The sequence below is a fragment of the Scomber japonicus genome, chromosome 13 (genome assembly GCF_027409825.1).
Source record: "Scomber japonicus isolate fScoJap1 chromosome 13, fScoJap1.pri, whole genome shotgun sequence".
Lineage (NCBI taxonomy): Eukaryota > Metazoa > Chordata > Actinopteri > Scombriformes > Scombridae > Scomber > Scomber japonicus.
The window spans coordinates 20,649,012-20,661,940 of NC_070590.1; the positions used below are offsets into that span (position 1 = coordinate 20,649,012).

The window sequence follows — 12,929 nt, forward strand, 5'->3', positions numbered from 1 at the left end:
TCAAAATGTCATGCATATCCCAGCTTATGGTGTTCAGCACTATGTGTCAGAATACTGGGAGGAGAGCTGACACTCAGCTTCTGCCTTTTCATTTCCCCTCTGCCACCTAAGATACTGCACTTGATTCTTGTTTTGATATCTTTGTGCTGATAAAAAATGAAACAAAACATGCGTCTGCCTGTTTGACCTGATAAAAGTCGGACAGTAACAGAGCCTGGTCCAGTCTGAGGTCAGCCCCACAGCTTATCTATCATAAGACTGTTCACGACACCCCGAGACAGGACAGTCACACCAGCTCCCCTTTTTGAATGTCTTAACCTCCCCTAGTATCGGACGTCACCTCTCCTCTGCCTTCTTTAAACTCCTGAGTGTCTGATGTAGTGGCGCCCAGTGAGAGCCACTTGTCGTTAAAGGCCATACCTGATCTGAGAGCTGTCTGCCGAGCACTTCACTGTGAAGGTCACCAGCAGGAGAATAGAGGGCGGACATGTCAGCTGAGTCGCTGTGCTCTGAATACATAGGAGCTCTATTGGGAACATGTCAGTTCACTTGTCCATTAGTAACGGTCACCAGTTGAGAACAGCTGGTTCTTTTTGTTGTGAGTGCGTGATTTAAAAAAAAAAAAAAATTCTAAATTTAAAAGATTGACATTAGTCTTTTATTCTGAGTTATTTGTACATGAATGCTACTGTGAAACTAGGGACCCCTAAAGTGCAGTGTTGTGTCTTACATCAGAAACCAGAGGACGCAATATGTCTCTACTGAAAGTCTGTTCTCAGTGTGTGTGCACAGTGCAGAGGAGGTTTCAAATTTCTACATCACACTTGCGTTGAGTTGCATATTGGACCATGACCGGCTTACAAACTAGTTGTGATGTCACAAATCATGGCAGCAGCTGCACGCTTCAAACTCAGATTTAGGGTGAGCACAGGAAACCTTTCCTCTTCCAGCAGATGAATGTGAATATATCCTTCTAGTGTCAAACTCTGCACATACATCATTCTGCACAGTGAAGGTCATACATCAAAGTAACAATAAGCAAATGGCATTTTTTCAGTGGAGAGGGGCTTTAAAATTCAGGCCCAATATCAATAGGATTTCAATAATTCAAGAAACTTTAATATTAAAAGGGCATGTTGCTATATAATACCAGTAATGCATGGATAAATGTGTAACTCGCCTAAATTCATTATTAAGTATTTATGAACTTTAAACAAAACATACTATAACAGCTGAAGTAGTCATAATAGTCAAGTGCAGTCTGGTCTGTGCTGCAGAGGTTGTGCATCACTTGACTGTGAAATCGAGAAGGAACCGGTTCTCATTTAATGCCAGCATCCAGAAGAAGGAAGCAGTCGCTGACTTGTATTTACATACACATTCTACACCAGCTTATTCAGCAACTGTAATAATATTCATTATTTTATGGAATCAGCAGTTTTTTATCTCTGTCCTGAAAGAGAAAGTTGGCTCAGAATTTGATGCTGCTTCTGCTCATTTAGCTGGGGTACGTTGGCTGTGGTAAACGGGACAAAGGGTCTGCACCATTTTTATTTTTCTGGCTATTTTTTATAACCCGATATGGCATGTAATGAGTTCCTGCCACCATGCATTTTTACCACTACTCAACATATTCAGTTCACTGTTCTTCAGATAATAGAAATATGCAAATCTTTAATGTATGTTGTTCTTTCCTACACTCTGTCATTATCTGTCTCTGGAGCTTTTTGTTCTACTGTTGTGGCGCTATTAATCATTTTTCCGCATGATAAGGTGTTGACTTTTCAAGGGTCACCGGTCTTCCTACAAGCTGCCTTTTTTAATGACTGAACTTCATCCTGATTTGTCCTGAATTTGAGGTATATTCATGTAGAGTCCACAGACGTTTGACACAAGAGTTCAATGTCTAATATCATAAACCCAAATCCAAGTCTTTTAAACCTCATCCATAAAATTCATCCCAGTATCTGTTTGGATAAAGTCTGTTTTTGCTTGACTCAAATAAAATCAAATGAAGTCCAAAAATGTTTTTAAAAATGTGTCAGTATGATGTGTACTGTTTCAGCACAGATACAGAATTGATCCGTGACAAAATATTGGTCGCTTGAAAAAGCAACATGGCCTCATGCCTGTGGCGGTGACCCACTTCCTGTCACTTTAGGTCAATCAGTCACACACTGTGTTTATAATAGCATCACACCTATGACATACAAGAAATACAATGTTGATAATAATTTAAAATGAAGTCTGTGCTGTAACATTTTCCTCCACAGACTGAGGATAGTCATCTGTGAATCACTGTTACATTATTGCATTACAGTTTATTTGACAGTTATGTTTTGTCAGTGGATTGTGAGACAGACAGGAGCAGGATTGTGATGTAATTTTAACTGTGACTCAGAAACTCATTGCTTCAACTGTATTATCTAAGAGCATCAATGTTGTTACTTGTCTGGAATAATAACCATCAGAATTATGGCTTTTTCCAAAACCCAGGATTGGATGTAATTATCCCTTCTGTATGTAGACACCTAGCACAGGGGACATATTTTGTGTGTGTGTGTGTGTGTGTGTGTGTGTGTGTGTGTGTGTGTGTGTGTGTGTGTGTCACTTTATTCTTCCTCACATAGCAGATGTTTTGTTGAATTGGCTCCATGAAACCTTCAAATAGCTCAGCAGGAGGTTCTGGCTTCCTGGAACAATCCCAGCAATCAGACAGTTCACCTTCACTTCCTTTCAACTGTGCCAACTACAGTATAAACCCAAATTTACAAATGCCACCTAGTAGCTGTCAAATAATGTCACTACAGATTTTTAAAAGCATTAAATTAATGGTTTAAAAAGCTGGGAAACAAAACGTGTAGTAGGAATAGAACTTGATGAACAAACGGTAGGTCGTAGGTCATTCAATTTCCAGACAAAACTATTTTCCCAAAGGGAATGTTTAAAAAAGAACAAGACACAAATGACCTCTCTCTGTTTCACTTTTAAAACAAATTCTGTATAACAAAAGATTTCTGTTTTCCTTTCCTTTCAGTCAGAGTCACTGATATCTCTGTTCAGCTGATTTAGAAACTGTCTTTGTGACCCTTCATGACTGCTGACTACAAATCCATAACCCCCTCAGTAAACTATCCAAATTCCTCTGGGTGTCTCGTGGCTTTTCAGTGTCACTGCTCAGCCAGGTTACTGTTAGCTCAGCATCTTCCTTTCACGTGCCTCACCTACTGATTCATCCCGTGGCACGGGGAGCTCTGCAAAGCAAACACGCCACTGAGTTACACCAATTGTGCCTGCTGAACTGCTTCTTTAGCAGTCCATTTCACGGCATTTGCTGGAGTATGTGCCACACGACTTATCGTTGTGTATTTCTTTTCTATTTGTGTCATCTCTAGCCTCAAATGTGCAAGTTTGAATTCCTCAATCAAGTAAGAAAGAATTACTTTGGTGACCTCCTGTGACACACTGCAAAGGCAGCATGGGACCTGGAACCATTTTACAATTAATACTTAATTATGCTCTGTAACCTCCCTCCTTACCTTTGGTACCACCACAGCTTTAACTTAATCTTTTGTTCATGTATCGACCTCTCTGTGGACTCATTTCCCATTTGGCCCTCCCCACTGAGTCTACTTTGTCTGTCAAATTTATATATATTTATGGCATCCTCTTAAACTTTTTTGCAGGCTTCTCTGATATTAACTCTAAAGAAGAAGCATTAATCTTGTGTTTGAAATTGAAACTGTAAATGCATACATTGCAAAACCATGGGGCTCATGTTTAATTCATGTGCAGTAAGAAAAATAGCACAGTTCAGTTTACCATCTCACGCTTTGCCCTTAAATCTACCTACATCTGGACTGTGTTGAGTGTTTGTCAGAATTCAGCCTTGTCAAAAACTTTTCAGACATTAAACATGTTGCCAACCCCGTTTTTAAAGCAGGGAAAACCTTTACAGATCTTCTTTACAGCAATTTTGGATTCTCATCACAATGTTTACCTGCTGGTGTGCTCTGTGTGATGATTCTCACTTTGCTCCTCCAGGTTTTGCGATCCTCCAAGCCATCATGGAGTCCGCTGTGGCCAATAACTGGCAGGTGACGGCTCGCTCAGTAGGGAACATCGTGGACCCCACAGAGTACAGACGCATCATTGAGGAGATGGACCGCCGGCAGGAGAAACGCTTTCTAATTGACTGTGAGGTGGACAGGATCAACTCGATACTGGAGCAGGTATTGAGCTTTATTTGAGAAAAATGACACACTGGAAACAAAACTTAACTTTCTTAAATCCCTCGCTTCTCTGCATGTTTTATTGTGTCTAATGGAATAAACACACTCTCGTCTTGTTTTAAACACCAGTTCATTTACCCACTTGGTGAAAAAAGGCACTCTCCTGATTCATTCCCCTCTTTTTCATTTCTTTTTTTTATTACTGAAAGCACATGGAGTGCATCATGACTCTCTCAGATCTCAATGTCCTCAATTAGAAGACTATGTTAAAACAGGCAAATGGGCACATTCAATAAGGCTTGTTATTTGTTGATTTTTTTGCGTGCACGTTTGTTTGAGGTCACCTGGGTTTAAGTCACGTGGAGGAATTAAACAGCCTCTTCATCCTTGTTTCCTAGGTGATTGTCAGTTACAGTTTTCCCACATGAGTCTTGATTCACATTCAGTGTTTGCTAATGCATGCTGTTCACTGTGACTGCACTTTAGAGAATGTCTGATCGTTAGACATTTTTTAAATGAGGGTTAACTGGGAATTTGCGTATTTACCCAGAAGATCATTAGTGTTCATTTGGAGGATTAGAAACTGCGTTGCACATGTGGTCACATTTTCCTTGCAAATGATTTTTTGAGTGTGCCTCTATTAACAAATAGATGGACTTCTTTTGATTTCTCCACTGATTTACCCTAATTTTGACAACAGAAACCCAAACCTAAATGGTTTTGTAACCCTATCCTGACACTGAACATCTACATCAAGCTATTTTTGTCGACTAAACAATGAGTGTTGCTTGTCACAGCAGGTGATTCCACATTTGACTTGTTAAATAAGAGACTAATGTCACAAGAAAAATGATCCATTAAACCAATCTATCTTTACATGTTTCAGAGAAGCGACCGCTTGAGGCTGCACAAAAAAAAAGTTAAATAGTCACTGTCTTCTCACAGGAGCGTAAAATAGCACAGGAAGTAACATGATATTGATATTGATGCTGCTACTGAGTTAGAGTGGATGGATGGGCATACAAAACATGTGAGTTTGACACTGGAAACTGTCGTTCATGTCCTGTTGCCTACCAGTATTCATAGTTGGGTTCTTTTAACTGTGGGATCGATCTTTCACTAACTTTAATTGTGTAGTTTTATATATCTAAACTTTGTCTTAAACTGATGTTACAGGGATTCAAAAATGCTCATACTGTATGGATCATTTTTGTGGTTATAATTTCATTTAGCAGACACTTATATCCAAAACAATGTACACATGAGAGTTAATACTACTCAAGCAAGGGTCTCTGGGGAGCTACAGAAGAGAAGAATCTTGCTAGTGACTTAAGACCCTGTTGTGGTGGTTGTACCACATGCGGAGGAGTTCAGGTAGGCAGGAACCATTTTTCTAAGCTGTTTTGTAAGTGAGCATCAATGTTTTGAATTTGATGTGGGCACCAACTGGGAGCCAATGGAGGCCTATAAAGACCTGAGTGACGTGTCATGTTTTGGGCTGTTTGAAGACCAGGTGTACCACCGCCTTCTAAATCATCTGTAGAAGGTTGATCAGGTTTGCAGGGAGACCGGACCAGTCAGTAAGGAGTAATCAATGGGTGATATTACCAGCCTGTACCATGAGCTGTGCTGCATGCTCAGACAGATTGAGTCTAATCCTCCTGATGTTGTACAATGAAAATTGACAAGACTGAACAATCGAGGCTGTTTGAAACTTAAAGTTTCGTTGGTCACCAGTCATGACACCCAAATTTTGAGCAGACTTTGTGGGCATGAGTTGGGCTGATTCAAGCTGGATATTGATCCATTTCTGTATAGAGGGACTGGCTGGGATGACAAGGAGCTCTTTGTTTTACAGAGGTTAAGAGATGTCTGCAAGGCATGATGAGATCTGTGCTGAGACTGTGAGGTCTTCCTGTGGGAACAATACAGCTGGGTATCGTCAGCATAGCAATGGTATGAGAAACCATGGGAGTGGATGATCAAACCAAGTGAGGGGGTGTATATTTAGAAGAGATGGGGGCTGAGCACTAACCCTTGAGCAACCCCCCCTGTGGATGAGCTGTGTGGTTTGCACACTTCCCCCTTCAAAACTCTCTAAACGATCTCCCTGAGAGGTAGGGCATGAACCAGCCGAGGGCAGATCCTGAGATGCCTGTGGAGAAGAGGATTTGATGGTTAACTGTGTCAAAGGCAGCTGACAGATCTAGCAGCAGTAGAGCCAAGGATTGATCAGCAGCTTCAGCCAATTGCAGCGTTTCCATTACAGACAGGAGTGCACTCTTGGTAGAGTGACTCTGTTTAAAACCAAAGTGCTTCGAATCATACAGGTTGTTTTCAGAAAGAAATTTAGAGACTTGATTAAAGATTGTGCACTCAAGTATTTTTGATAGAAGGGGTAGGAGTGAAACCTCAATCTGGACTAGGGTTTTAAGCAGCGTTGTGACATGATCTTGCTCCTTTTCTAAACAAAGAACTGATGATGTAAACAAGGGAAATGGTCTGTTGGAGGTTAGATGGTATCGGGTCCAATGCACAGATAGTTGAAGAGAGTCCAGTAGAAGACTTCCTCCACGGTCAGAGGGGATAATGACAGGAGTGTGGTCCTGTTAGCTAGCAGTGGCAGACTGAGGCTTTAAAGAATTGATCACTGACTGTTTAAATAAGTACTTGGCAAATAACATATGCACATGTTGTGGCTTTGATGTGAAGAGGTTTTGGAAGGAAGTCATTGATTATTTGTCATCAGTGTTGAATGTGTAAGTTCCTTATTGCCCAGCCATGTTTACTTGGAAAACATCAGATATGTACAACAAAAGCAAACAACCTTGAGACATCTACATTTCTGACAGTAATGAAATGCAAAATACATAAAATGACTGATATATATGGGATTCATTTATGTGAAGACATCTATTATTCAGTTTGTGCTAATTTCCGTCCCACTCCCCCATCATTGTGTATTTATTGTACATGTTGTGTGTTACATTATGTCACAGTTTGTAAGGTGTAACTAAAACTGTAAAGTCTGTGTTGTGTACTGTATGTATGTGTGTGTGTGTGTGTGTGTGTGTGTACATGCTCGTTTGAACCATCCCGAGCACATCTTAACCTTCTGTTCTTCATTGAGATATTTGTGTGTAAAGGTCTCTGCCCTCTACATAATGATCTTCATTACTGCTGGCCTTACGAGTTTTACTCTGACCTTCACTGCAGATCAGTCTTCATTTCCTCTGAAGCGGGGAAATATTTTTAGTGACAGCAGAGAACATTTCCATTAATTAAGAGAAGTTTGCTTTTCTCCGCCCTTCACGTTGACACAGCCGGTTTCTTCAAATGTTCTCAAATTACCCCTGTATTAGATTCAAGTTATCCAATCAGATAATAGCGTGTCACTCAGTGTCGCGTCTGGCGGAGCCGATCATAATCTCTTTACTGTGGAGGCTTAATGTGAATGGTGGCTTCGTAGGCAGCATCTGTCAGACAAGTGCCTCTCCAGATGCTTGAGAGAGGCAAGGCACGCCCGCGTCTCCTGAGAATGGTTCCTCATATGAGCTGTGACATCAACACTTGCTTTAATGTAATATCAGCTCCCAATGTAAGTAGGACACACTGTCCCATAACTGCAACAACAATGAGCCTACTATAAATAGCCTACCCTCCTAGCCTGAGGGAAGATCTCTCACAAAGGCTGGAGTGAGCAAACACAACTGAGATCACTCAGGCATCAGGAAGCAGCCATTTTGGATGTGATTTCTTTTTTTCTTTTTTTTTAAATCAGTGTTTAGGACTGCACATCATAAACAGATTATAATCACCAAAACAATCCTGCATTCAGGCTATTATTTCTATCCATTGCATTATTAATGAATGTATATGCAGATATCTATCATTCAGTTTGGGTTAATTGCTTTTATTATCAAGGTGATTTCAGTTGTAACAGGGCTTTATTTGTTGATGTATGTACTAAGGGTTTTTGTTGCTCCTCTGTAGGCTCCCTTGCTGCTTTTAAAAGTATCAGTCCGCTCATCCCCTCTGTAAAGTAAAGACGGAGAGATAAACACCTTTAAGGCTTCTCATCAATAATAGAAGCACAGTGGATTTATAATCGCTGCCAGAGGACCCGTCACCTCCAGCCTCCTCCTGCACAGCGGACAGACAGAGAAAGAGCCAGAGAGAGATTAAAAAAAAAAAATACTGGAAAGGCAAAGAGCTTGTGGGAATTGAGCCATGTAGTGTGAGTCTCTCTGTCTAGTGCAGTGGAGGGAAATAGGAGAAGTGCTGAAACACCCAGAGGTGCACTGGAATTCCACACTGAGTGAACGGGATAGTGCAAGAAGATGCTGCGTTGGGATGTAATGTCATCTCTGTGGATGTTAATCCTGTTTCGTCTGTTGTCCATTAATGCTATGACATAAAATGGTTTCTGTAGCATAAATATTTTCTCTAGGGAGCTGATATGTAGCTTTAAATATACAGTATATTTTAATAATGTAAAAGTGGGGAACTCTATGAGTCTGCTGGTACCATGCTGTGACCACAGGCTCTAATATGGTGGCACTTTTCACATATTATTGCACTTGTTACAATCCCATTTAATTTAAATTTCTAAAAACGTAAGCTTTAGTTTGAAAAGGCTAATCTGCTGTGAGCCTACGCAAGAAAATGGATCCTAACAGTTCATGTTAGGGACCACGAGGGACACTGGTGTGGGTTTTGGGGGACACAGTGACTCATTTGTCTTGTCCTTTATTTTGTTACCCTTCTTTCATAAGTTTTCTTGCTAGTTAACCATTGAGTGCGTATATGAAACCTGAACTTTAACTACAAATGAAAATATGAAAGAGAAATATGAAAAGACCATGTGTGATACTTCCTGTTGGACTACAGTATGATGTCTTACAAATAACCGTGACAACAGCAACAACAACAAGACAACTACCTGTGCTGAGGCCATCATTTTCTTTTTCCTTTACTTCGATTATAAAACACAGAACATGGCTTCTGAAAAAAGAAAAAAACACTGACTGAGGCAGAGGAAGTTTTTGTACAGTCTTCTTTGTAGCCTGTGTTTCCAAAGGAGACCCTAGAGAAGTCCGACTTAAAAGCAACCAAAATGAAAAACAGCTTCAAACACTTGCAAACAGGAGAGTTGGCAGGTACACAACTGCAACAAGGATAGTGAGGACAAAAGTGTGTGTGTGTGTGTGGGGGGGGGGGGGGGGGGGGGGGGGGAATTGGCATTCAATAACAAGACTGTGAAGTTAATAAGTGTGTAGCTGATCACTAAAGCAAGCAGCAGCTAAACCATCAGACTACACACAGTTATTGAAGCAAGAAAAACATTATTACTTATAAATTATAAAGTAGTAAGGACATCTAGAATTTTCATATAGGTTTACTATAGGTAAAGGTATAGACATAGGTTTCATAGTTAACCATACATGGAGTGCACTTATGTAGCACCTTTCTAGTCTTCCCACCATTCAAAGTGCTTTTACACTAAAAGCCACATTCACCCATTCACACACACATTCATACGCTGATGGTGGTGAGCTACCACGCAGGTTACTGGTACTGCAATTGTCAACAATTTAGGGTTCGATCTCTTGCCCAACGACACTTCAACATGTGGACTGGAGGAGCCAGGAATCGGAGTACAGATCTTCTGATTAGTGAACGACTATAAAGGTATCTTAAAGAGCTGGAATCTATGATATTGTGCATGAAGTGCAGACAGAAAAACAGACAGATGTTTGATGAAGTGCTTTTCATTAAAAGGTTTGGCTTTGTGGTGAACAATAGGTTTTTACAGAGGTATTTGGAGCAGAGTTATGTCCTTCCTCCATTTTTCTTCTTTAATGCACTTTTTCGACAGTTAAATCCATCCTTGCATTTTGTGTCGAGTAGCATAACAATAATTAGTTGACTGGTGAGTTATCAACCTCGGGATGCCCGTTCTGGTTCTGAAGAAGGCAGATGACAAATCACTGTAACAAAGAGAAGCCTCCATCAGCGGGAAGGCAGTCAAATCCTCTTGAAGGCACTTGGGCAGACATCCAGCTCTGTACAGGACTGTGGCTCCAGTCTGCTTAATTAGACTCGATTCCCTCGGGAATATTTAGGCTGATTGTGCTACAGCTCGCTCCAGCTCAGGCCGGCATCAAACAGCACAGCACAGACCTGCTCGTCCAGACAGGCGGACAGGACGAGCCCAAGAGGCCGGACAAATAAAGATAATTGAGACCTTAGACAACTGCTTTCTCTCTCTTGTTCCTTCCCTGTCTTGAGTTACAGCATAGAAATTTGGCTCCACATTAATGATAATATCATCAACAAAGAGGTGAATATTGATTGTAACAGCTGGCAGAGGGGAGCTTTTGAGGTGCTGGTGAAATTTTGCTACTTTTGACAGTGCTGTTAACTCTTTCCACCTCCTTCTAGTTGTTATGCTGAGCTAATCTCATGGCCTGACTGTAACTTCATATTTTATTTATTTATTTGGATTCATTTTTGGGCTTTTTGCCTTTATTTGACAGTGGGTGACAAAGAGGCCAACAGGAAACAGGAAGAGAGAGAGGGGGGAATGACCTGCAGCAAAGGTCCCTTGCTTTATGTGGCATGCAGCTTAACCACTCAGCTACCAAGGCACTCCTGTAACTTCATATTTAGTGGTTTGCTAAAATGCCACTCTCAATACAGATTAAATAAGATATTGAGCCTTTATGCTAAGCTAAGCATCTCCTAGCTGATTGTAGTGTATATCTGTGAGGGCTAACAAAGGTGTTGAATGTTTTTTCCTTACTCATAAAATATTTCCAAGCTTATTTTGGAATATTTTAAAACATTCATTGTTTACATCCACTTTTTCTTACATTTGCTAAGTTAAGAACTGTCAGTTCTTAACTTAGCCTTGTTATTGCCTCTTGTTTTCATTTTATTAGTGTAATTAGGAGAACTATAAATCACAGTTAAAATAATAAAAAAATAATAAAACAGGTCTTTTGGATAATGTTACATAAAATATTAAAGTTTTCACACACAGATGTTACAGATGTTTGATCACAGAACTAGGACAACTTATTTGTAATGAAGTGAAATGACGTTTTGTTTTTGGAGTTCATCAGAATTATTTACAGCTTGTCAAACTGAGCCAGTCAGTCTCAGTCTATTGATGATGATTGAAGGGGGGCAGTTTTATTGGCATGTAGTCTGTTTTTTGGTGGAAATGGGCCAAATGGTACAAAGAGTAGCCCAACTTATCACAACCTGCCTGAAACAATTTTTTTCTGCCAAAATAAATAAAAAGTTGCCCAATTGGGAGGAAAACATCTGTGGACATTGACTACTTCATAGCCATGTTAATGTCTTTGTGCATTATCAGCACCAACTGAACTGAGTATGAAACCATCCACAGGAGTGTGTATCACGTAGGGACCCACTATTAAAAACTTTGCTCTGAAGCGTTGTGAATTTAAAACTACACAGAGCACCCAGAGTAGAAGTAAAGTTAAATATATTACTCCTAGTTGTTCTTTTCTTAGTAATAAGACACAAAACAACAACATTTTAGGTTATTCTTCTTCCACCTTCTTGTACAGAAGCCTGGTTTCTGGGTCTCACTGTCCTTGAGACTCTGAACTGTTGCCAGATTAGAACATTAACTGTAGAACAAAGTTGACAGGGCATGTCACCCATTAAAAATTTAGGAGGCAGTCATTACAATCAGTGCTGCAGGTTCCTTCTCACTTTCAGGCTGCAGGTCTTCTTTTTCCCCGAGCGGTTTGAAGAGGTTGTTTTGTGAGAAATGGATTTTGACAGAGAGGAAGATGTGAGTGCTGTGACAATAAAAGTGTGGTTCTCTCAGTGACTGTAATGCCTGACCTCTTCTGGGTTCCCGGTGGTTTCAGGTACTTACCATAAAGTGATTATCCCAGGGGACCATGAAACTAGAGCATCAGGGTCCTTAAAATATTTGGTATGCCCAGATGCTTTTTTTCAGCCAACAGAGGAGGGGAGCAAATCCCACAGCAAATCAAATGAAATGATCCTTTACAAGAACATTTAGTGACACATGAGAAAGTAAATGTAGACTAGTAAACATTTCTTTGTATATTTGTGAACTTGAGGGCGCCTCACACACAACTGAAAAACTGCAGCGGATTACTGAATGATTTTTCTCACAGTATTTATTTATTGTTACTTGATATCATATCACTCTACCTTAACTGATTTACAGCTTAATTGAGTCCACAGTATTATACCATATTTTTCATTGTGATCAAATTAGAAAATGGAAATTGCAATGAAAGCCTTTAGGTTTTGCTGACAGGAATGATGGAAATTCTTATCAAGTTACATTATAAGCCATGTTAAACATTGGCAATACTTCCTAATTGCGATCATACCAATAAAGCAAACTGAATTTGGTGGAATCAAAAAAATATGAAAAGTTTTTCATAGCGTCATGTTTCATATTTTCAGGTTTATGCCTGTTGTGACTGTTAACTTCCAGTTTAATCCTCCAGCTAACTTAAATGGGGTTCAAATATTTCAATTGTGAGGTTCTTCTAGTCATTTCACAGGCTTGTGATTACAGCCGCTCCTATTCCTATGATTGTGTGTGGAAAATATGCTGTTGGAGTTGGAATTCCACTTGCTAACACAATGACTAACAATATAGCTTTCAACAGATTT

The 12,929-nt window shown here is 40.1% G+C and overlaps 1 protein-coding gene across 3 annotated transcripts in view; it reads left to right on the top strand.

Moving 5' to 3' along the window:
• gria3a (glutamate receptor, ionotropic, AMPA 3a) overlaps window positions 1–12,929 on the top strand; it is a 72,648-nt gene that overhangs the window by 29,635 nt on the left and 30,084 nt on the right. For all 3 annotated transcript variants that reach the window (XM_053332354.1, XM_053332351.1, XM_053332352.1), the window contains one exon: window positions 4,045–4,232. In XM_053332354.1, coding sequence (XP_053188329.1) covers window positions 4,045–4,232 — 188 coding nt within the window. The remainder of the gene's footprint in view (window positions 1–4,044; window positions 4,233–12,929) is intronic.